The sequence below is a fragment of the Dipodomys spectabilis genome, unplaced genomic scaffold, assembly GCF_019054845.1.
Source record: "Dipodomys spectabilis isolate Male_0828 unplaced genomic scaffold, ASM1905484v1 ptg000230l, whole genome shotgun sequence".
In the NCBI taxonomy this organism is placed as follows: Eukaryota; Metazoa; Chordata; class Mammalia; order Rodentia; family Heteromyidae; genus Dipodomys; species Dipodomys spectabilis.
This window is the reverse complement of record NW_024870907.1, coordinates 2,049,665-2,072,638: the sequence shown is the minus strand read 5'-3', so window position 1 is coordinate 2,072,638 and position 22,974 is coordinate 2,049,665. Positions and strand designations below refer to the sequence as shown.

Sequence of the window (22,974 nt, the reverse complement as noted above, 5' to 3'; positions counted from 1 at the left end):
CACCACTTCTGGCCTTTTCTGTTTATGTGGTACTGAGGAATTGAACCCAGGGCCTCATGCATGGCAGGCAAGCACTCTACCACCGAGCCACCTTCCCAGCCCTCAAAGAGAGACTCTTAATTGGGGGGTGGGATTGTCTGATCTGCATGTAAGTGTGTGTGTGTGTGTGTGTGTGTGTGTGTGTGTGTGTGTGCGCGCGCGCACGCGCACAAGTGTGAGTGTCATGTGAAGAGGAGGGGGTGGGCTATCTTTAGCCAGGACATGAGACATTCTGAGGGGGAAGCTCTCCCTCCTTCCTGCCCTAACTCACTAATACCTGAAATTAGCCTGTCAGTCCTTCATCTCAGGCCACTGAAGAACTTGATCCTCCTTAAAATGTAAATCCTTCCTTTCTGTCCCCCCTCCCCCTCTTTTACAAGTTGATCCCAGGAACCAGGAAAGGGAGGATGGAAAGAGGACCACAGGGGCTCTAGGACACCCAGCTTCTTTGTGTTACAGAAATTAGAAGTTAGGGGCTGGGAAGGTGGCTCAGTGGTAGAGCGCTTGCCTTGCATGCATGAGGCCCTGGGGTCTATTCCTCAGTACCACATAAGCAAAAAGAAAAAAGCCGGAAGTGGTACTGTGGCTCAAGTGGTAGAGCGCTAGCCTTGAGCTGAAGAGCTGAGGGACAGCGCCCAGGCCCAGAGTTCAGGCCCACGACCGGACTCCCAAAAAAAAAGAAAAGAAAAAGAAACTAGAAGTTAGCCTCATTCATTCATTAGGGCTGAGCTGTGCTGGGGACAAGGGGACATGCACACAATGACACCTAGTCCTTGTTCTCTTGGTGTCCCATCAGGCAATGCGAAGTGTCATATTGGCTTCTACTGCTCTCCACAAAGAGGTTTTATGTTGTTTCCTTTGCTTTTTGAGACAAGGTCTCATTATGTTGCTGGGCTGGTCTTAAAATTGTAGGTTCAGGTCTGGTGCTAGCTTCTCATGCCTGTAATCCTAGCTATTCAGGAGGCTGAGATCTGAGGATGGAGGTTTGAAGTTAACCTGGACAGGGAAATCCAGGAGACTCTTACTTACAACTAACCAGCAAAAAGCTGGAAGGAGCTGGGCTCCAGTGGCTCATGCCTGTAACCCTAGCTTCTCAGGAAGCTGAGATCTGAGGATCATGGTTCAAAGCCAGCCCAGGCAGGAAAATCCATGAGACCCTTATCTCCAATGAACCACCAGAAAATTGGAAGTGGCGCTGTGGCTCAAGTGGTAAAGTGCTCGCCTTGAGCTGAAGAGCTGAGGGACAGCACTCATGCCGAGTTCAAGCCCCATGACTGACCAATAAAAGGTAAATAGATAGATAGATAGATAATTATCCCCCCCATTTTCCTACCTCAGGTTTCAAGTAGGTGGGACTACAGTACATCACCGCACTCTCCTCCCTAGGAGCAGACTTGGATGGTACCATGAGAAGAAACTGAGTCAGGGAAAAGCAAGGTTCTGCAGCAGGCCGCATATGCCAAGGTAACTCAATTCAACAACCCAAGCAGAGGGCCAGAGCCGCCTCCCAACTTCCCCTTGCCGTGGCTGCAGGGCAGGATGGGGTCAAGGCGCCGTCCCAGGTCACACAGCTCTCTTCGCAGGCCTGGGCGGCGAGGCAGCTCAAAGGAGCGAGATGGGGGGGGGGGGGGAGAGGGCGGCTGGGCCTGGAGACCCGCGCCCCCGGCCCCCGGCTGGGCCTGGAGACCTGGGTCAGGAGGTTTAGGAGCCGCCGCTGCTCTGCGGGGAGGGGGGAGGAGGAGAGGAGTCCCGCCCGTGGGGTGGGGAGGGAGGGGGACGGGAGGGGAGGGGGCTGATCGGAAGGGACGGAGGGGACGGGAGCGTGGCTGGGGGGGGGGCGGGGAGCCGCTCCGAGCGACTCTGATCCCGCACGTGTGAAACCGGGAACCGTCCGTCGCGGGCCCCGATGTCCGAGGCAGAAGTCCCTGGAGCCGAGCACCGAGCCTCCTGGGGCGCCCTGCTCCGGGGAGGACTTCGGGGCGCCCCGCCCTCCCCTCGCGGCGGCCGCGCTCCTCCCCCGGCTCCGCCGCGCTCCCGCCCTCCGCCCTCTCCCCTCGCTCGCTCCCCCGCCCGCCCGCCGGAGCCCGCGCCGAGCCCGCGCCCGAGCCGGAGCCGGAGCCAGAGCCCGAGCGCGGGCAGCGCGGAGCGGGCGGCGGGAAGGCAGCGGGGTCGGGCGGGCCGCCTCCCCGGCGCAGCCCCCGCCAGGCCCGGGGCTCCCCGCACATCGCCGGGCCGGGGAGAAGCCCGGAGTCGCCGCGCGCCCGCGCGCGAAGACCCACCGCCGCGCCCCGAGTGCGGGATCCCGGGGTGCGGACCGGCGGGCGCGGGCCCGAGGTGCGCCCCGGAGGAGGACGCGCCCGCCGGAGGTCCAGCTCCGCGGACGGGACACCGAGCCTACCCGGGTCTGGGATCCCCGAGGACGCCAGCAGCCGAGGCGGCGGCCCGCGGGCGCCCGCGCGGGGATCGCGGGCCGCGCCATCACCGCGGGGCCGGGGAGCCGGGCCGGAGGGAGCCGCGCGGCGCCCGGCCATGCGCGGGGCGCAGTAGCGGACGGCGCGGGGTGGGGGCGGGCATGGAGCGGGCTGGGGCGCGGGGACCGCGGGGCGGCCGCCGCCCGCCCGCACTCCTCTGGCTCCGGCTCCGGCTCGCGCTGCGGCTGCTGCTGCCGCTGCTGCTGGCGGGGCCGCCGTCGGGCCGTGCGGGGGCCCCCGAGGCTCCCGAGGCGGCGGCGGCGGCGCCGGGCACGGCGGCCCCGGCGGCGGGGGGCGATCGCTGCCGCGGCTACTACGACGTGATGGGCCAGTGGGACCCGCCCTTCAACTGCAGCTCGGCCGTCTACAGCTTCTGCTGCGGCACGTGCGGCTACCGCTTCTGCTGCCACGACGGCCCGCGGCGCCTGGACCAGAGCCGCTGCTCCAACTACGACACGCCCGCCTGGGTGCAGACCGGCCGGCCGCCCGCCCGCGCCCGCGACCCCGCGGCGCCCCGGGACCCGGGCCGCGAGCGCAGCCACACGGCCGTCTACGCGGTGTGCGGCGTCGCCGCGCTGCTCGTGCTGGTCGGCATCGGGGCGCGCCTGGGCCTGGAGCGGGCGCACAGCCCGCGCGCGCGCCGCACGGTGACCAGGTGAGCGCGCGCCGCCCGGCCGCCCCCCCCCCCCGCCTCCCCCCCCCCCGCGTCCTCCCCTACCGCCCTCCAGGAAGCCTTTCTGCTGCTTTCTGCAGGGTGTCAGTCGCCCTCTGTCCCCACTTCACGGAGGGAGACACCTGACACCGCTCAGGCTCCCCTTGACCTTCCGGTCTGTGCTGGGTGCCCGCCCCGCCCCGGGCTCCAGCCTCTATGGAGAGGGCGCAGGGTCGGTGCCCACGGAGGCCGGGGGCCCCATGGGCGGGGGAGCCCAGGCCCTGCGGCCTGGGAAGACGCGGGGTTCTCGGCTTTCTCCACGCTTGCTTCTCCTTTTCCCTCCCTCCTGCCGCTTCCACCCTCTCCCTCCCCCGCTGTGACTCAGCCCTGACCTTCCTTCCCTGGGGTTTCAGAAGCCCACGCAGGAGCCCCAGGTGAAGGTCAGCGCGTCCCTCCCCTAGGGGAAAGGGGAGCGGAGTGTGGAGGAAACACATCTCTGTGTTCCCAACATCTCTCCAGGCGCTACCTGGGTTCTGAGCTTGCTGAGACATGGGGTTCACAGGACCCCAGTTCCCTTCCCTAGCTGGGTGGAAACACGGGCTGGTCAATCTATGTCCTGATTCTGGAGTGTTCATCACCCTCATTCACCCCGCTAGCACCCTCCACGGCCTGCCAGGGGTATCCACCCACAGCCCTGCTCCTTGGAGCATGGGAACTGCCCCGAGGCTGCACCCGCCCAGGCTGGACATGCAACAGGCTGGCATTTAGCAGTGGCAGTGGCGGACCAAACCGGCATTTCTCCTCTTGGGCCCTAGAGGTGGGGGGCTTTAAAGATCATGAAGTCAGCTAGGTACTGGGCTTATGCCTATAATCACAGCTATTCAGGAGGCTGAGGTAGGAGGATCAAGGTTCAAAGCCAGCCTGAGCTAACAAATGTAAGAGACTCTTATCTCCAACTAACCAACAAAGAAAAGCTGGAAGTGGAGATGTGGAGCAAGTGATGTGCCAGTCTTGAGTTCCTGGAGTTCCATGGTTGATTAAGCTTCAGTATTAACACGCATGCACATGTGTACACACACACACACACACACACACAGATCATTCAGCCTCTGCAAATGAAGTCTAGCTGGGGTCCTTGCTGCTTCAGGGACAGAAGTTCTGCCTCTGGCTTTTGTGGGGAAGGGCGTGGTGGGGCATTCTAGCTGCCATGCTCATCTGGCTATGAACCTATAATACTTATTCTTTTTTTTTTTTTTTTTGGTCAGTAGAGGGACGTGAACTCAGGGCCTGGGCACCGCCCCTAAGCTCTTTTGCTCAAGGCTAGCACTTTACTACTTTGAGCCACAGCGTCACTTCTGGTTTTGTGGTGGTTTATTAGAGATAAGAGTCTCATGGACTTTCCTTCCTTGGGCTAGCTTTGAACCACAGTCCTCAGATTTCAGCCTCCTAAGTAGCTAGGATTACAGGTGTGTTACCAGTGTCTGGCTTCAATAAGACCTATTCTGACTGTCCTCTTTGGGGAGGTCTTGGGTTCATGGTTAAGGGGGGGGGGTCCCAAACTCCTGCCCAGATCTCACCCAGGAAAGAATTCTCAGAGGGCTTGGAGGGGACTGGAGTCAGCTCCTGGAGAAAACTGCGGCAAGGCCCAGGAAGCCTGGCCATCTCCATAGTTGAGGAGAGCTGGGTGAGATGTCGCCGCAGGAGTGAGCCGCTGAGCAGAGGGTGAAGCGGAAGATCAGCCAGACCCTGCCACTCTAACCCTTGGCCACCTCAGGTGTCCTTGAGGACACCTCTTCATGAATCATGCATAGTCCAGCCCCAGAAGAAGGGTCAGGCCAAATGGGAGAAAATCATGGGTTCTGGGTGCTGCAGGCAGCTGGGCTGAAGGCTGGGTTGGCTGTCTGTAGGGAAGGCTCGTCAGACACTGTCACAGCTGGCTGGGGGCTGGGTGTGCTGGGTACCCAGGGAGGTGGCTGCCCAAGGTCACGCAGCCTTTGGTGCTGGGCTGTCACAGGAACAGCTCCTGGCTTCTCTCCTTCCTTCCGTCCTTTCTGGTCTTCCTGCCTGTGCTGGCAGTGAGGGCCGGGCCCAGCAGAAGCCCCTGCTGCAGGTGGGCAGGTCACAAGTCCCCCAGGGGCTCCCATGGGGTTTAAAGAAAAGGACACTGCAGGCAGAGGGAGCTTGGGGGAGCAAGGTATTGGGGAAGGGGGCGCTTGTCTTAGAGAAGAGCCCTGGGAAAATTAGATGACCCTGGTCACAGTGACTAAATTTGCAGACTTAAGATGGTTGCCATCTTAAATTGACAGGATTGTGTCACGTGAGATCTCTCAGAGAGTTTGAAAGAAATGGCTATGGCCACACAGTGCCCCTGATAACTACTGCTGTCTTTTTTTTTTTTTTTTTAATTTTGGTGCTAGTCCTGGGCTTGAACTCAGCGCTTGAGCACAATTCCTGAGCTGTTCTATCACTTGATCTGTAGTTCCATTTCAGCTTAAAAAATTTTTTAAGCCCAGTGGTGGTGGCTTACACCTGTAATCCTAGCTACAGGAGGCTGAGATCTGAGGATCAAAGTTAGAAGACAGCCCAGGAAGGAAAGTCTGTGAGATTCTTATCTCCAATAAAGTACTCAGAAAAAGCTGGGAGTGGCACTGTAGCTCAAGTGGTAGACACTAGCCGTTAGCATAGAGAGGCTCAGGGACAGTGCCCAGGCCTTGAGTTGGAGTCCTGGGACCAGCAATTTTTTTAAATTGTTATTTTTAATGGTTATTATATAAAGGTGATGTAAAGAGGGGTTACAGTTACATAAGTCAGGTAAAGAATACATTTCTTTTTGGACAATGTCATAATGTCACCTGTTCCCAGCTCTCTCCCAGTTTTTCCCTCCCATTCCCACCCACAAGTTGTACAGTTCATTTTCAACATTGTCTCTAGTGAGTACCTCTGCTGCCTTTGTTCACTCTTTGTCCTTCCATTTCTGTGCCCCCAGCTCCTTACCCTCCACTTACCGATTTTTGCCGGTTAATTGGAGATAAGAGCCTCACAGACCTTCCTGCTCAGTCTGGCTTTGAACCGCACTCTGCAGATCTCAGCCTCCTGAGAAACTAGGATTCCAGGCAGGCTGGTGGCCTGCTCTAGGGCCGGGTCTGTGGTTTTTGACAGTGAGACTGAGGCATGAGGGGAAGCAGCAGGCTGAGGGCACTGCCTTCCATCACTCTTTCCACACAGGACGCTGACAGAACTTCTGAAGCAGCCAGGCCCCCAGGAAACACTGCCTCCACCACTAGGCCCACCCTTAGGCAACTGTGTCCAGGTCCAAATGGGTGATGGTCTCCCTCGGGGGTCCCCCCACAACAGCACAGGTGAGTCAGCTGGAGGCAGGTATGGGGCCATCTCCAGCAGAGCATGGGCTGCCGGGGAGGGAGGTGTTAGAGTCGCATGCTTGCTTGGTTGGGGAGTGGAGGCTCTGTGCCTCCCTAGGGAAATGTGTGTGCATGGGGGCGGGGCCAGCAGGTCATTGCCCTGATGGAGAGAGGGGTTTCAGGGTCTAGGATCCTAAGACTAGATCCAGGATTTGTTGTTTGTCAGGCTCTGGCGTGGTGCCCTGGAGCCTGGCTTCCTCTTGGCCTTGTGGGGAAGCAACGCTTGTCCCCCCGCCCCCCCCCCCAGCCCCACTCCCTGCAGGGAGCAGGTTCTGGGACTCTGCCTGGCGCTGGCCAGCCACACATTGGGGTGGCACCTTCAGGGCTGGCTGCCGTTGTTCCTGGCTTTTGAGCCAGGTCCTGGGCATGGTGCGGGGAGACGGGGTCTGCTCAAGCCTCACCTAGAGAGCATCCCGCCAGTCCCCACGGAGCTGGGGCTGCAGGTGGGGTCCGGGGTCAGCCTGCGTCTCCTTCCCGTCTCCTTCCCGCCCCGCTCGCCCCTCTAGACAAGAAACGCCTCAACAACGCCCCCCTCGGGTCGGCCACCCCGGGGCCCCCGCGCGGACCTCGGCTGCAGGGCGGTGGCAGCTTGACCTTGCAGCCCAACTACGCCAAGTTCGCCACGCTCAAGGCCGCGGCGCTCAAGGCCGCAGGTGAGTGGCCGCCGAGGGCGCCCACGCTAGGGCGCCCGAGCTCCCGGGCCGGCGAGCTGAGGGTCTGGGGGCGGGGCCCCGCGGTTCCCACGCTCTTCCGGCTCAGCCAATCCGCGCCCAGGGCGCCACCTCGCAGCCAATGGACTGTCGGCTCTGGCGGGGACCCTGGGCCCGGGCGGGAGCCCGGGTCGCCCCGCACCTTGACCAGTCCCACGCGGTCCTGTCCCCGCAGAGGCCGCCCCGCAGGACTACTACTCGCGCTTTCCCGCCCCCGAGCCGGCCCCGCGGGCCCCGGAGGACTTGCCTGCCCTGCTGGACGCCTGCCCCTGGGCCCCGCCGAGCTACGCGCCCCCGGCCCCGTCGGGCCCCTACGCCGCCTGGACCGCCGGTCGGCCCGCCCGGTCCGTCCCGCGCGGCCACTTGGCCCCGGCCTCTCCGGCGCCCCGGCGCCTCGGCCACGCGCCCCGGCGCCAGTTCAGCGTGGAGAAGCTCGCCGAGGCCTTCGGCGCGCAGCCCCCCGGCCTCTACAGCAGCATGGGCCGCGGGCCGCGGCACCTCAGTACCAACAGCAAAACCGAGGTCACCGTGTGAAGCAGGGCGGGTTCCTACCGAGGACCGGCCGGACGGCGATCGGTCCTGAGCGCGGCCGCAGCCGGGCAGGGCACCGGCCCGGGCCCCGGGCGGACGGAGGCCTTGGAGCCGCGGGGTTTCGGGGCCAACGGAAGGGTGCAGCCATAGGGCTCCTCATGTAAATAAACCCTGTACTGTGGCTCCTGCCCGAGGCATTGATGGCGGCACCGGTCACGGACTAGACAGACGGCAGTGCAGGCAGAGGGCACAGCATGGGCAAGAGCGGAGGATCATACCCGCCGGGTGCCAAGGAGAAGTGGCTGGAGAGGGAGGCCAAGGTTGAATGCCAGGCCTAATGCTCCCACCGGGGAAGCCATGGAGGGGCGCAGCCAGGCCTCGGCCATCTTAAGGCATGGGCACAGGGGAGAGAGGACTGTTGGGCTCCGTGTGCTGTTTGTGTCCGCGGACAAGGCGTGAGCTGGCCGCACACTCTACAGCTTGAGTTGGCTGAGCCTGGCTGAGCCTCGCTGACAGCCTGGCCCTGGGCCGGCCCCTGGCCTGCGGGCTGCTTGGCCACATTGGCCCATAGCCACCCCCCTAGTGCGTGTGGGCCATGTGGACATCTGGTGCTCAGGATAGAGGTGCTGCCCTGGGTAAGAATGATGGAGATGCTGGGGGAGCCAGGCAGACCCCTCCCTTAGGGCACTCACACTGCGCATGCCCAGTACTGCCTGTCCCTGCCTGCCAGGAGGGTTCCTGGTACCTGGCTGAGGCCCAGGACACTGCCAGCAGCCGGCATGTCTTTCCAAGTTCCTCTGTTCCAGGTACTGACTGGCCTGCTTGTGTAGAGGAGAGGAAGGGGGAAGGGATGGCGCTGCAGCCAGTCAAGCCACCTGGTTGGGTGTTTTTCTGACATGGTACACTGTTTTGAACAGTAATTACCGCTTGTTGCTGTCTTATTTAGTCCTCACAAGAGATCACAGGGCTGTGCCTTTAGATATGGAAACTGAGTCTTGGGTCCCAAATAAGTTGCTGACTTGCAGATGGGACCCTCCTGCATCATGGCACCAGGAGCTGAGACGGGTCGGCAGGAAGAAGAGCCCGCTCCCAGGGCATGGGCAGCCTTGCTCTCCTTTCCTTGGCTGGGCTGCCCTGAGGCCCTGGCTCACCCAGCCCGGTCTCAGTCCATCTCCTGCTGGAAGGTCCATCTCGGCTGTTGAGTCCCGGAGCCCATGGCCCTGCAAAAGCCACAGTCTCCATGGCTCATGGGAAGAGGGCTCTCCCACCACCATCTTAAGCTGGGGAAGGTGCCCTGGCGCTGTCCCACAGCTGTTCGGAACCGTAGGAAGGGAGCAGGTACTGAGTCATGGTGCTTGCTGAGATGTACGAAAAAGAATCCAGTTTCTGGGCACACAGGCCACCCACTCTGGTGATGGGCCCTGCTTGGGCTAGGAGGTGGCTACCATCTCTCTGCTCATCCTTAGCCCCAAGAGCCCTGGGTCTCCCCTAGGGCCTGGCTTAGGCTAAGGGTAGGGGCTACTAATGAAAATGCTGAAGTAGCCAAGGAACAACTTGGGCTGCTGTGCCAAGGACAGTGTGGCCAGCAGTGACTGCCCGGAGGAAAAGGTGTGCGCAGGGCTGCTGCTTGTCCTGGTGAGCGGGTCTCAGGCATGGATGTGCAATTCAACATCAGGCTTTTTCCCACATGGCCTGCCCAAGGCCCATGTACCCTTCCTAACCCATACCCATCAAGACCCTGGTGTGGTCTTGTCCCGGGCCTCTCACCAGCATCACAGGGTACCTGTCCTCAAGTATGTCATATCATCCTACAAGCCTATGGGACTGATGGAAGGCAGGATTAGCAGCCCCATCTTGTATACCTGGCAAGACCCCACCCAAGGTAATCCAGCTGGGAGCTACGCTTGGGTCTCGGGGCTTTAGCCTGCAGGGAAAGGGAAGATGTGATCTACCTAAGGCCAGGTGCTGGTGGCTCATGTCTGTAACCCCAGCTACTCAGGAGACTGATGGCAGAGAATTTATAGTTTTGAAGCCAGCCCAGGCAGCAAAGTCTGTGAAACTCTTATCTCAATGAACCACTTAAAAAAAAAAAATGGAGGGCTGGGAAGGTGGCTCAGTGGAAGAGCGCTTGCCTTGCATGCCTGAGGCCCTGGGTTCGATTCCCCAGCACCACATAAGCAAAAAGGAAAAAAAGCCGGAAGTGGCGCTGTGGCTCAAGTGGTAGAGCGCTAGCCTTGAGCTGAAGAGCTGAGGGACAGCGCCCAGGCCAAGAGTTCAGGCCCCACAACCGGACCCCCCAAAAAAAAACAACAAAAAAAAATGGAGCCGTGGCTCAAGTGGTACAGGGCTAGCCTTGAGCACAAGTTCAGGGACAGGCCTAGAGTTCAAGCCCCAGGACCAGCACACATACACACATACAAAAGTGGTCCACCCACTGGAACGAGAGACAGCATCCCAAATCCCTGTCAGCCAACATGCCAGCTCTGTCCAGGGAACAAGTTAGAATGTTCCAATGTACCGTGACCTTTTGACTCTAGAAGCACCAAACAGCTCTTTGATTGCGGTCCTGTGTGCGTCCCCGGAGTGTGTGCTGGCACTGGGGGAGGCCAGGCTCGCTGAGGTGAAAGACCTGTTAAACTAAAGCTACTCGGCTGCCCTCAGTCAGCCAAGGTCTGCAGCCACCTGAGAAGTCCCGACAGCAGCCACACCACAGACCCTCACACACTTTGTGCTGGGTGGAAGCAATCTGTTTATTGAGTAACCTACGTCCAGGACACGGTGAATGATTCAACATCAAGGAAGCCATAGGGCACCCTTTTCAGTGGAAGGCCACCCCCAACCCCTAAAGAAGAAAAGGCACAGTATATACACACACACAGACACACACGACACAAGGGCTGGGTGGCCCTGTGGGCAGAGGTCATAAATTACAGTGACAGTGGGGGAGGGCAGGAGATGGAAAGTAGGTGTGTGTGTGGGGGGTCCAAGCACGAGGAGGGGCCCTGCTGTGTGCACTTGGTTGTGCTGAGGCTTCCTGTCCACCCTCTGCTCTGCCCCAACCTCCTGAAGGGGCAGAACACACGGGGAGGGGCCTTTTCAGTCTTTCGGGAAGACCTGGAGAGGAATCATCTCCTAGGGGACTCTGAGCCCTGGGATCCAGAAAAGGTGGACCATGTTTCTTCCTGGGATCCCCCTCACAGCAAGGAATGGGGCTCCCGCTGTCCACCCTGAAAAGGGGCTTGTGAGGGTGGCTTGGCGGTGGTCTCCGCCACCCGGCTTATTTACAGGACAAAGATTAGGGATAAAAATATACTGTGGAGGTAGGAGTTCGGGTGGGGTGGGAGGGCACTTGGAAATCAAGCAGGAGACTCGCCCCCAGGCCTTCATCCTGCCCAGCCCCCCCCGGGGGGGGGGAGTGGGAAGAAACAGGACAATTAAATAAGATACCATTTATTTAAAAAAAATTAAAAAATAATGCCAACATTATTTCAACCCCCCCCTAGGCCTGCCCCTCCCCTTCCCTGGCTGATCCAGGGAATGATGAGAAAACAATGAACTGGCTTAGTCAGGCACAGGGAGGTGGCAGACCTAGGAGGGAAATAAAGATGCCACAGCAGCTCTGCCCTGCATCACGGCAGACGCAAGCACACGTGTATATAAAAACATTCGTATAAAAAGGGGAAGAGGCATGCGGGCAAGTCCTGAGGGCAAAGTGCTCTCCGGTGCCCAGAGACTTAGTCCCCCCCAGAGAGAAACGTGGTAAAAAAGCAGACTGGGGAGACGCCGAGGAAGTCTCTGGAGGGCCAGAGGCAGGAGCCCCTCGACCCCCCATTCCTGCCCGGCACGCCAGGGCTATGGGCATCGACTGACGTGACTTTGAAGGGGTTCTGCCCAGAAGACAAGGCTGGTCCGTACCCCGTGGCTCTCTAGCGGGAGACAGAGGCTCAGAGACAGAGGGAGGACCCCAGGACAAAGATGGAGACGGTGGAGGGCACGTGGGCCAGGCCGCGCAGTCAGGAGGCGGCGATGGCAGTGCCACCACCCAGCTTGACAATCATCTGCTGGCAGTCGCTGGAGGAGCGCCGGTCGCCCACCTTCTCCAGGGTGCGGGCAGCCTCGGCCAGCAGCACCGCCCGCTGGCCCGGGGATGACAGGAAGGAGAGGGGAAGATGGCGGCAGGCCAGCAGGATGGCGGTGGCGCGCTCTCGCTGGCCAGGCCAGGCGTCCACCTCGCCTGTGGGGATGAGATGCACCCAGCTGAGGTCCCAGTGTGGCCCCACGTACTCACCTCCCCTACCCTGTGAAGCTGCTTCCCCTACCCCACACCCCAGCGTGGGGGACTGAGACTGGAACCCAAGCCCCACTCATGCGCACCTCCCACCCGGGTGGAGCCGCTCAGCCTACACCCACCCTGCGGCCCACAGCACCATCTCACTCCCAAGGCACCGTTATGGCTCATGATGGCTTTTTTGGGGGAGTCATGCTGGGCTGGGCCGGGCTCCCCACGGAACTCACCGTGCTTCATGTTTTGAGTGGTCCTCCGCCGCAGGCTGTGCTCCAGCAGCTGGTGGGTGCGGGTGGGGCTGGCTCCCGCCATCAGGCGCACAGTGGCTTCGTGCAGGAACACCTGGGCGCACAGGGAAACCGTCAGACCCTAGGTCCTTGCCTCCATCTCTCCAGTGGTACCGCCCTGAGCCATGCCCCCCGCCACCCAGCGAGGACTCCCCTTTTCCTGTCCTCAAGCCAACCCTGAAACCACGCACGGACCAGAGGCACAGATGGGGAGGTAAGCATGTGGCAAAGTACTTCTTTCCTCCACTGTGACAGAAACAGAGTCCAGGGGAAGTAGGACTAGGAAAAGGGGCGGCGGTGGCAGCAAAGCTGCTGCTAATTTACTCTCATTCCCTTCTGTTTCTTCACCAAGGAATCAAGTGCAGAGGTTTTCAGGTATAAGTCAGTGGCTCTTGGGTAAACAGAAAACAATTGAGAGCCAGGCCTAGGTCTAATTTTGTTTTTTGTTTTGTGCCAGTCCTGGGGCTTGAACTCAGGGGCTGGGTGTTATCCTTGAGTTTTTTTTCGCACAAAGCTAGACCTCCTTATTGGAGATAACAGTCTCATGGATTTTCCTGCCTGGCTGGCTTCAAATGGAAATCCTCAGATCTTGACTTGCTGAATAGGTAGGAGGATTACACTCAGGAGCTGAGTGTACGCAGCTCCCCAAGTCTTTTCTTGAGCTATAGCGCCACTTCCAGTTTTCACAGATGTTCCTGCCTGGGCTGGCTTTGAACTGTGATCCTCAGATCTCAGCTTCCTGAGTAGCTAGGATGACAGGCGTGAGCCACCAGCGACACTCTCAGAGTCTTTAATTTCATTATATCTTAGCCTCAGGGAGGGTCTTCAGGGCTGCTAGAAGGCAGTGGGGGGCGCAGTAGAGAGGGGAATGGAGCAGGTATTTTTAGAGGTCTTGGATAGCGCGCCTTGGCTATGAGTAGACCAAATACATAGCCAGAGTGAGCCCCATGAGGCAGAGGTGGGCATGCTTTTATTTTCCAGTTAGGGCTGGCTCTCTAGTGTTTTTTGTTCCTGTGGTGTTACTCTACTGCACATAGTGGCTGGCATGACTCGCTGAGTGTGCCCCTGCCCCCTGGCAGTGTGACCCGGTGGGTGTGTCCCTGCCCCCTGGCAGTGTGACCCGGTGGGTGTGTCCCTGCACCCTGGCAGTGTGACCCGGTGGGTGTGTCCCTGCCCCCTGGCAGTGTGACCCGGTGGGTGCGTCCCTGCACTGTGGCAGTGTGACCCGGTGGGTGCGTCCCTGCACTGTGGCAGTGTGACCCGGTGGGTGCGTCCCTGCACTGTCCCGGTGGGTGCGTCCCTGCACTCTGGCAGTGTGACCCGGTGGTTGCGTCCCTGCACTCTGGCAGTGTGACCCGGTGGGTGCATCCCTGCACTCTGGCAGTGTGACCCGGTGGGTGTGTCCCTGCACTCTGGCAGTGTGACCCGGTGGGTGTGCCCCTGCCCCCTGGCAGTGTGACCCGGTGGGTGCGTCCCTGCACTCTGGCAGTGTGACCCGGTGGGTGTGCCCCTGCCCCCTGGCAGTGTGACCCGGTGGGTGTGTCCCTGCACTCTGGCAGTGTGACCCGGTGGGTGCGTCCCTGCACTCTGGCAGTGTGACCCGGTGGGTGCGTCCCTGCACTCTGGCAGTGTGACCCGGTGGGTGTGTCCCTGCCCCCTGGCAGTGTGACCCGGTGGGTGTGCCCCTGCCCCCTGGCAGTGTGACCCAGTGGGTGTGTCCCTGCACTCTGGCAGTGTGACCCGGTGGGTGTGTCCCTGCACTCTGGCAGTGTGACCCGGTGGGTGCGTCCCTGCACTCTGGCAGTGTGACCCGGTGGGTGCATCCCTGCACTCTGGCAGTGTGACCCGGTGGGTGTGCCCCTGCCCCCTGGCAGTGTGACCCAGTGGGTGCGTCCCTGCACTCTGGCAGTGTGACCCGGTGGGTGTGCCCCTGCCCCCTGGCAGTGTGACCCGGTGGGTGCGTCCCTGCCCCCTGGCAGTGTGACCCGGTGGGTGCGTCCCTGCACTGTGGCAGTGTGGCCCGGTGGGTGCGTCCCTGCACTCTGGCAGTGTGGCCCGGTGGGTGTGTCCCTGCACTCTGGCAGTGTGACCCAGTGGGTGCGTCCCTGCACTCTGGCAGTGTGACCCGGTGGGTGCGTCCCTGCACTCTGGCAGTGTGACCCGGTGGGTGTGTCCCTGCACTGTGGCAGTGTGACCTGGTGGGTGTGCCCCTGCACCCCAGAGTGAGGTCACGTCCCCAGAGCAGCAGCTTCATTCTCACATGTTATAGCCACTTGTCTCCCTGACATTTACGGATCTTCTCACGCAGATATTTACAAAATAATTCAGTTGGATTTCAGGTAAAATTATATTGATTTCAACATAAAGGAATGATAATGTTTGAGATGAGGGGAATGTCCATTATGACACTATCTATAAAATACATGTATTGAAATGTCTCATCACAGCCTGCAAATATATACAACTATGTGTCAAATGAAATCAACAACACATTTTAAAAATGTTTAACATAAGCCAAGCACGGGAGTGCAGGCCTGTCGTCCAAACTATTGAGGCTGAGGCTGGAGGATTGCCTTAGCCCAGGAATTTGAGGGCAGCCTGGGCAATCAATCAACCTTGCAATAAAATCAAAAGGGAAATGATATGGGTCCAGAAAGCCTCGTTGTACAACTCTCCTCAAAGACTGATCTCAGATCCTCTAGCAGTGCCAAAGTGATGTTTGCCGAGGAAATCAGCAGAGCTGAAGCCCCTAAGTGGCTGGGAAAAGGAATTGATAAAGGAATTCTCTAATATGGCTCTGGAGATTCCTTACTCTTCCAGTTTTGACGAGTCAGAGCAGCTCCCTGGTGGTCAGGACTAGGTGCTCTCCACCTCCTCCCTGCTCTGTAGAGCTTGAACGCTCTCCTCCAGGGTCTGAAGGGTGTAGCGTGGCTCTCAGTGTCCCTTTCAGGCCCAGAACATGGCAGACCGCAGGTACTCAAGTGTGCTGAGCAAAGGGACTCCCAGTATCTACCCTTCTGTTGGCTGAGCAGGTGCCCAATGGGCTCAGAGGGCCAGCCCCGCAGTGTACCCCCACATGTACCCGTGCTGGGTTCTGGGGCTCAGACCCCACAGACCCAATCTGTTTATCTCATCATCCTGCTCAGTCTCACCTTGCGGTACGCTGGGCGGAAGCTGTGCGCCAGCCTGCGTAGGCTGCCGAGGTCTCGCTGGAAGCCAGCCAGCTCGGCGCCTGAAGCATGGTAGGTCTCTCCCAGGGCCTGGCTGGCACCCGTCTGCTTTTGCCAGAGTGCCGTTCGCAGAGACAGTAGCAAGTCACAGGTGAGGAGCTGGAGCACCTGTGGGGCAGGCCAAGACAGGAGAGGGGTGACTGGCTGGGCTTAAGGCAGGAATCTCGCACCCACCAGGCCCTCCCTTAGCCACTCCGGGGAAGGTGCAGCAGCCATAGCTTGGTAACCCTGAATAGTGGTCCCTTCCGTGACCCAGGAGGGGATGATCACTCCATTCTGCAGGTGAGAAAGGAGAGGGAAGCAGCTTAGGTGGGGAATACAGCAATCAGATCTGAGGGCCCAGGTGGTCCCCCATGGCTGGCCTGGAGACGGGTGTCCAAAGGTGCCAAAGGGCATCCTTCTCTAGAATAATCAAAGGTCTGCTGGAAGTAGAGGATGGTAGGAGGAAAGGGAGGGGGAGACAGGTGTGCATGAAGGAAGAACAACTTTGCGGTGGCTCAAGGCTGGGGTTGGATCTGGGCCCTCATATTTCCCACTTACTAGCTACATGACCCTAGCACATGACCCAATTTCTCTAAGCCTTGGTTTCCTCACTGCAAAGTAGGAATGGCACACAGGGCTGTTGTGGGCATCGTGTGAGACAGCACTGGCCTCCATACGTCCGGCAGGCTATCCACAATGTCTGCCTGGCTCCCCACAGCATGATACAGGCACTGTATCACGGGCACGTGGATGAAGGCCCTTTCTGTATGAGGAGCTGACACTTGTATGGCGTGGGTTCTAGCGGAGCTCCTCTGGGCCTGCGAACAGCAGGCCTGGATGGATTTTGCTCTCAGGCTACCAGGCTCTTTTTCTAGGCACATTCTTCCCTCTCAGCTCCAACCCCAGTGGTGTCATTCACCTTTTTCTGCTCCTGAGATGGGGTCTCTCGTGAACACACATCATATCCAAGGAGTAGGTGAAGCCCAGCAGCGGCTCACTATCCTGCCTTTGGTCTCAGGCTCCTCCATGCCATGCCTGTCCCCACAGGGCCAACAAACTGTCCTGGCTTCACCCTGGTACCCAGGCCCACTGACAGCCTTTACTTCGAAGTGCCAGCCGTGACCTTTGGGATTAGACCCAATGAGCAGCCAGGAGGGTGACTGTCCAGGACGCTCCTTGCTGCTCGGTCTCGAGTTAAGACACCATGTGTTCCCAGGGGAGCAGGGCTGTACTCTAGCTCCCCTTTCTCCCAGAGAAGCTGCACCTCCAGCGGTGCCCTCTAGTAAGGCTTCTCTCTCCGAGTGACGGGGCCTTGGTCACCACATGCCTGGAGGTATCTCGAGGGCAGGGCAGGCCTCTGGGATGCACTGTGGAAACATTGCATAGGTACTGCCAGAACATGCAATGCAACTACAATGCACCACAGCTGCCCGCCAGGAATGTGTGGGCTGCCCATGGAGGTGCCAGGGCCATCGATGGCTCAGAGTGCATGGGCCTGAGGCCAGGAGCTTGTGGGGTTCTAGGGCTGTGCAAACTCCCAGCTGCGGAGGAACCGCTCTGGCTGTGCAATTTGCCTAGGAATTTACAGCCACTGGCCGGCCGGATCTGCGGTTCGGGGAGTGCAGAAGAGGTTCAGGGACTTGTTCCCAGACCAAAAAGGATGTCTCTGCCAACAAACCACATTTTGGAGACGGGGCTGCCAGTGTGCTTTCTCTAAGATGGCACACAGTGCGTAAGCTAGAGTTGAGTGAGTTCTTACGGACTAGAGCTGAGCGCCTCGGGGGGCCAGCGAGGCCCTCACTCACATGGTTGAGGGTAGGGTCAGAGGTGGCCCCGCTGACGTTGAGGCTGTTCCACAGGTGGCCGCTGGCCCTTTCACAATGACAGAAGGAATTCTGCTGCCCATCCGCTTTCCCAGACACGGAGGCGTGCATGGCTCTGCAGGTATGGAAGATGGCCTTCACCAGGGGGCTCCTGCAGCAGCGACAGAGGCAAGAGGCAGCTCAGAGCACGGCAGAGAGGTGCGAGGCGGACTAGTATCTGGCTAACAGGTGAGGAGCTGAGATGGTGATCGCCACACACAGCACATGGTTCTATCAGTTCTGATCATGGTTTATGCTAGCCAGCTCAAGCTCTGCAACACAGGTTCTGAGCTAGGTTGCTCTAGTGTAGCCATCAGGACTGTCACTAAGAAGCTGTGTGAGCTGGGTGCTGGTAGCTCACGCTTGTAATCCTAATCCTCCTCAGGAGGCTGAGATCTGAGGATCATGGTTCAAAGCCAGCCTGGGCAAGAAAATCCATGAGACTCTTATCTCCAATTAACCACCAGAAAACCGGAAGTGGCAGTGTGGCTCAAGTGGTAGAGTACTTGCCTTGAGCTGAAGAGCTCAGGGACAGAGCCCAGGCCCAAAGTTCAAGCCCCACAGTGACCAAAAAAAAAAAAAAGAAGCTATGTGAGATGAGATTTCAAACAATTTGTATTTTTTCTCCTCTGTATAAAAGTGGCTACAAACCAGGCATTGGTGGCCTGTAATCTAGCTAGGCTACTCAGGAGGCTGAGATCTGAGGATCACGGTGTAAAGCCAGTCCAGGCAGAAAAGTCCATGAGACTTTTATCTCCAGTAAACCACTAGGAAACCAGAAGTGGCGCTGTAGCTCAAGCGGTAGAGCACTCGCCTTGAGCTGAAGAGCACAGGGACAGTGCCCAAGCCCAGAGTTCAAGCCCCATGACTGACAAAACAACAACAACAATAAAAAACAAAAAACAAAAAAACTGGCCAGAGCCCCACACTATCTATAGTGATGAAGGCATTGGCTACTGCATTGGGCAGAAAATGTCTCTGAGGGCTCGAGTGTTGAGGGCTTGGTCCCCACGGCCATGTTCGGAGATGGTGCTTTGGGGAAGTATTGTATCATGACGGCTCAACATACTCAATGGGTTAATGCACCAATAGTCATAATCTGGCATTACTGGGAGGTGATAGGCCCTAGAAGGTATGGCTTGGAGGAGGTAGGTCCATGGTAAATCTTGAGTCTGGCCCCTTCTTGCCTGTCTTTCTCTGCTTCCTGGCTACCATAGAGAGAGCAGCTCTGTCCCACCACGATGTCCTGCCTTACTAGGGTTTCCAAGCCACAAAGCTAAGTGGCCATGGACTGGAACCTCTGAAACTGAACCCAAACTGACCCTCATAAAACCTTTGAGGGGCAGGGCACCAGTGGCTCACGCCTGTAATCCCAGCTACTCAGGAGGCTGAGATCTGAGATCACGCTTTGAAGCCAGCCTGGACAGGAAATTCCATGAGACTTTTTTTATGCCAGTCCTGAGCTTGAACTAAGGGCCTGGACATTGTCTCTGAGCTTCTTTTTGCTCAAGGCTAGTGTTCTACCACTTGAACCACAGTGCTACTTCTGGCTTTTTCTGTTTATGTGGTACTGAAGAATCGAACCCAGGGCTTCATGCATGTTAGGCAAGCACTCTACCACTGCCACTTTCCCAGCCTCCATGAGACGCTTATGTCTAATAAACTACTCAAAAAGCTGGAAGTGGCGCTGTGGCTCAAGTAGTAGAGCACTAGCCTTGAGGAAAAATAGGTTCAGGGACAGTGCCCAGGCCATGAGTTCAAGTCCTAGGATTGGCAAAGAAAACAACAACAACAACAAAAAAAAGTTTTGTTTTTTTTTTTGTGTGCCAGTACTGGGGCTTAAGCCCAGGGCCTAGGCACTCTATGTTTGGGCTACATTTAACCAGTTTTTTGCTGGTTAAGAGTCTCATGGACTTTTCTTCCTGGGCTGGCTTTGAACCACGGTTCTCAGATCTCGGCCTTCTGAGCAGCTAGGATTACAGGCAAGAGCCACTGCAGCCTGGCTTTTATGAGTTGTTTTTGTCAGGATTTTTAAGAGCAACAGAAGCTGACTAAAATAGCCCCATTATTTGTTCTCTGAAGACTATTCTCCCAGAAGTCTCGTGTTAAGCATTTAGAGAAACTAAGCAGAGAAGAGGACAGGGAACAAAGCTGGGCCACAGGCTTCCTGCCCGGACTTCCTGAGGAGTGGCAGGTATAACTGCACCCGGGCGGGAGGGAGGTGGGGGAGCCCACTGGAGCATCCTGGCTGTCAGCTGCGGCTGTGCAGCGGAGAGGAGACGTAGCTTCAGACAACCTCAGGGAGCCCAGCAGACAACCCTAGGTGGGAGGGCTCAAGGCAGGCCTGGGGCAGGGGGCCGCTAGCTCAACAGGGAGCTATAAAATGTGGGGCTAAATACCAGGGAAGGGGTGCCAAAAAAGAAATGTACTCTTATAAGAGCAACTGTAGCCCCTCTGTAGTCATCTTCCTAGTAATAAAGAAATAAAATGGGGCTACATAAAATTGGGACATTAGACCTACTTCAGGGCTCACCCTGCTTTGATCAGATCCCTTCTGTGTTCTCTGTAAGGGGCCAGCCTTGGCTCTGAGGCCTGGACCCTGTCCGCAGGCCTTTGTACCATGTAGCATTCTCAGCACTGTGTCTGATCAGAAACAGGCAGCATGTCCCAGGTGCCCATGGCTGAGGGCCTGGCGGGTGCAGATGTAAGTCTTGAGGAGGAATGTCAAGAGCTCTTTGGTTGGGCCTTGTGCCCCTGGTTGTTCAGTTAGGAAAGCAGGTGGATGGGCAGGGGCAGATGGCTGAAGGGAGCCCAGAAACAATCCCGGAGCGGAGCCTGTGCCACAGCCGCACACACAGCTGCGTCTGCTTGAAGCCTCTGACTTGCAGGACTCACACTGCCCTCCTCACATCTTTTTATCTTCTTCTTCCAGTCCTGGGGCCTGAACGTAGGACCTAGGCACTGTTCCTGAGCCTCTCTGTGCTCAAGGCTAGCACTCTACCACTTGAGTCACAGCGACACTTCTGGCTTTTTCTGTATGTGGAACTGAGAGATAGAACCCAGGGCTTCATGCATGCTAGAAAGCACTCTACCACTGAGCCACCTTCCCAGCCCCACACTGCCCTCATGTCTCCCATAGCCTGTGGTCACACAGAAACTGGGGGAGGAGGAAGAGATGCTGACAGCAGCTGGAATGACAGTTGAGCTGGGCAGAGCTATGCACACGTGCATAGATAGCCTGAATTTCCAGGGTGCCCTCGGCCCCCTCCTCTACCTCAACCTCTCTCCTACCATACAGTTTTCATCCTCCTCCACTCCAGTGTGGCCACATGTTCCTGCTTCCTCTCAGTGGCTTATACAGGATTCCTCTACAGAGAAATAGAGTAGTGGCCAAGGATGCTTACGTACTCAGTCACTTCCAGAGCCCGGGGGACATGCTCCACTTCGGTGAAATGTGAACGCACAGCAGCGTCATCCCCTTGGATCCAGCTGATGGCCATGGTGATCGCAGATGTCCACCAGCGACAGATGACGTCTGGGCCTGAAAGGGGACAGTAGCAAACATACTTTAGCCCCAGCAGAGCCAGCTTGGTGGAGCCCATGACTGCTATACCCCTACCTACACGGCGCATGGCATCTTCACCTTCTAGAGATGGTAACTCAGGTGAAAGCACTCACTTCCACCAGCTTTTGGATAGTGTCTGGCAAAATCTGTCAAGAGCCTTAAGGTCTTCACTCCTACTAACCTAATAATCCTGTTTTTGTATTCTATCAAAATGGAATTGAGCTGGGTGCTGGGTGGCTCACGCCTTAGCTACCCAGGAGGCTGAGATCTGAGGATCAAGGTTCAAAGCCAGCCTGGGCAGGAAGCCTATGAGACTCTCATCCTCAATTAACTACCGGAAATGGAAGTAGAGGTATCAGAGTGGCAGAGTATAAGCTTTGAGCATAAAAGCTTACAAACAGCACCTAGGCCTTGAGTTTGAGTCCCATAACCGACAAAAACAAAAACAAAGAAATTGGCTTGAATAGAAAGTGTAACAAAAATGTCCATTGTAATCATCTTAGAATTTTACCTTGTTACTATTATTATTAGTAACCAAGAATTACTAAGCAGGAAAGCAGGCAGGTACTTGTAATATAGTCACCCTTCCAGCCCTACCCATAATTTTTTTTTTTTGTCAGTCACGGGGCTTCTTGAACTCTGGGCCTGGGCACTGAGCTCTTCAGTCAAAGGCAAGTACTCTACCACTTGGGCCATGGTGCTACTTCCGGTTTTCTGGTGGTTAATTGGAGATAAGAGTTTATGAACCGTGATCCTCAGATCTCAGCCTCCTAAGTAGCTAGGATCCTATAATTATTTTTAAGAGCTGGACACAACCACGATGGCTAGTGTCTTCAAAGTCTCTGGAGCAGCGTTCACTTTGGAGTATTTTGTTGTTTTTTCTTTCTGAGCCTCAGTTTGCATAATTGCTAAATTGTGACCCCAGTGATATTGCAAAAGCCAGTGGCAATGTCATGTGAGAAAGGGTCTGAGAACACGTTATCTCCCACACTGAAGTAATCACAGGTCAGTGCTCAAAGCTGGGATCCAACCTTCCCCAGGAGAGTGGGCAGAGGGTAGCTTGGCACTTTCATGCTCCAGGGTCTTAGAAGCCTGAGAGGTGGCTGCTGATATGCTGTCACCCTGATAGCAGCTTAGAGATGATATTTACTTACTTGCTGTCCCCTGGAATGTTGCCCAGGCCGCCTAGCTGTGGGTTGGGCTACCTGGAGGCCATAAATACAAACCTGGGACCACAGAAGATGCTTCCGTGTATACCCAACAAACCCCAGACCTACACAGGACAGAACACCTCTAGAGTGTGGATCCACGGATGCTCACCGAGGGCGGATTTGCATACAGCACTGCTGGAAAATGGTGGGGTCACAAACCCCACAGAGTCTACAAAGGAGTGAAGTAACTTCAGGTACTCCAGAGCACTGGAGAATTCACTACAAAGGAAAGAGAGTAAAATGCAGAGATTACACTTAATGAGCTAGTGGTCTAGCTTGCCAGTTCAAAGACCCAACAGTTGTTTCTGGCTGTGTGTTCACAACACCCCAGGCACAGGCAACGCTGCCCGCACATACCACCAGCCTTTACCTTCCCCTTCCACGCGTTCTCTGGGCTATCACTGACACCCCACCTTCCTCCAGGAGGCCCCCCCCCCCAGCATATTCTCATACAGTTTCCTAGCACAGCTGTCCTATCCCTCAGTGCTCTGCTTCCTGGGTCTAATTCTGTGATGGAAAGGCCATGTTCAGTAACTACGGGAGACTGAGGCAGAAAGATCACAAGTTCAAAGCCAGTTTGAGCTACAGAGGGAGCCCCATCTCAAAAAATAAGTCAACCAAAAATGCTCCAGGGCTGAGTCCAGATGTATTTGGACCAGAGCTGTCTGTCTTCTGCTGAAATCTCGGTATCCCATTCCTACCTCCTCTCCTCAACAGGTCACTCTCTCTC

General features: G+C 57.4%; 2 protein-coding genes across 2 annotated transcripts in view; one reads left to right on the top strand and one right to left on the bottom strand.

Annotated features, from left to right (window-relative positions):
• Positions 1-2,611: 2,611 nt before the first annotated feature.
• On the top strand, positions 2,612-8,006 carry Shisa8 (shisa family member 8). Its single transcript, XM_042697992.1, has 4 exons — positions 2,612-3,165; positions 6,388-6,521; positions 7,088-7,234; positions 7,467-8,006. Exons 1-4 carry the CDS (start codon positions 2,612-2,614, stop codon positions 7,823-7,825), a joined length of 1,194 nt encoding a protein of 397 aa, XP_042553926.1. The 3' UTR covers positions 7,826-8,006.
• A 2,554-nt stretch (positions 8,007-10,560) lies between these two features.
• Srebf2 (sterol regulatory element binding transcription factor 2) overlaps positions 10,561-22,974 on the bottom strand; it is a 69,978-nt gene continuing 57,564 nt past the window's right edge. Inside the window, exons 14-19 of the mRNA XM_042697991.1 lie at positions 22,354-22,463; positions 20,877-21,009; positions 17,412-17,580; positions 15,547-15,732; positions 12,338-12,449; positions 10,561-12,056 (exon numbers count right to left, since the gene is read on the bottom strand). Coding sequence (XP_042553925.1) covers positions 11,836-12,056; positions 12,338-12,449; positions 15,547-15,732; positions 17,412-17,580; positions 20,877-21,009; positions 22,354-22,463 — 931 coding nt within the window. The 3' untranslated portion in view covers positions 10,561-11,835. The remainder of the gene's footprint in view (positions 12,057-12,337; positions 12,450-15,546; positions 15,733-17,411; positions 17,581-20,876; positions 21,010-22,353; positions 22,464-22,974) is intronic.

Coding starts and splice junctions, on each gene's coding strand:
- Shisa8 (XM_042697992.1), top strand. CDS start 2,612: ATGGAGCGGGCTGGGGCGCGGGGACCGCGGGGCGGCCGCCGCCCGCCC. Junction 3,166..6,387: donor GCGCGCCGCACGGTGACCAG/GTGAGCGCGCGC, acceptor CTTTCCACACAG/GACGCTGACAGAACTTCTGA. Junction 7,235..7,466: donor CGCGGCGCTCAAGGCCGCAG/GTGAGTGGCCGC, acceptor CTGTCCCCGCAG/AGGCCGCCCCGCAGGACTAC.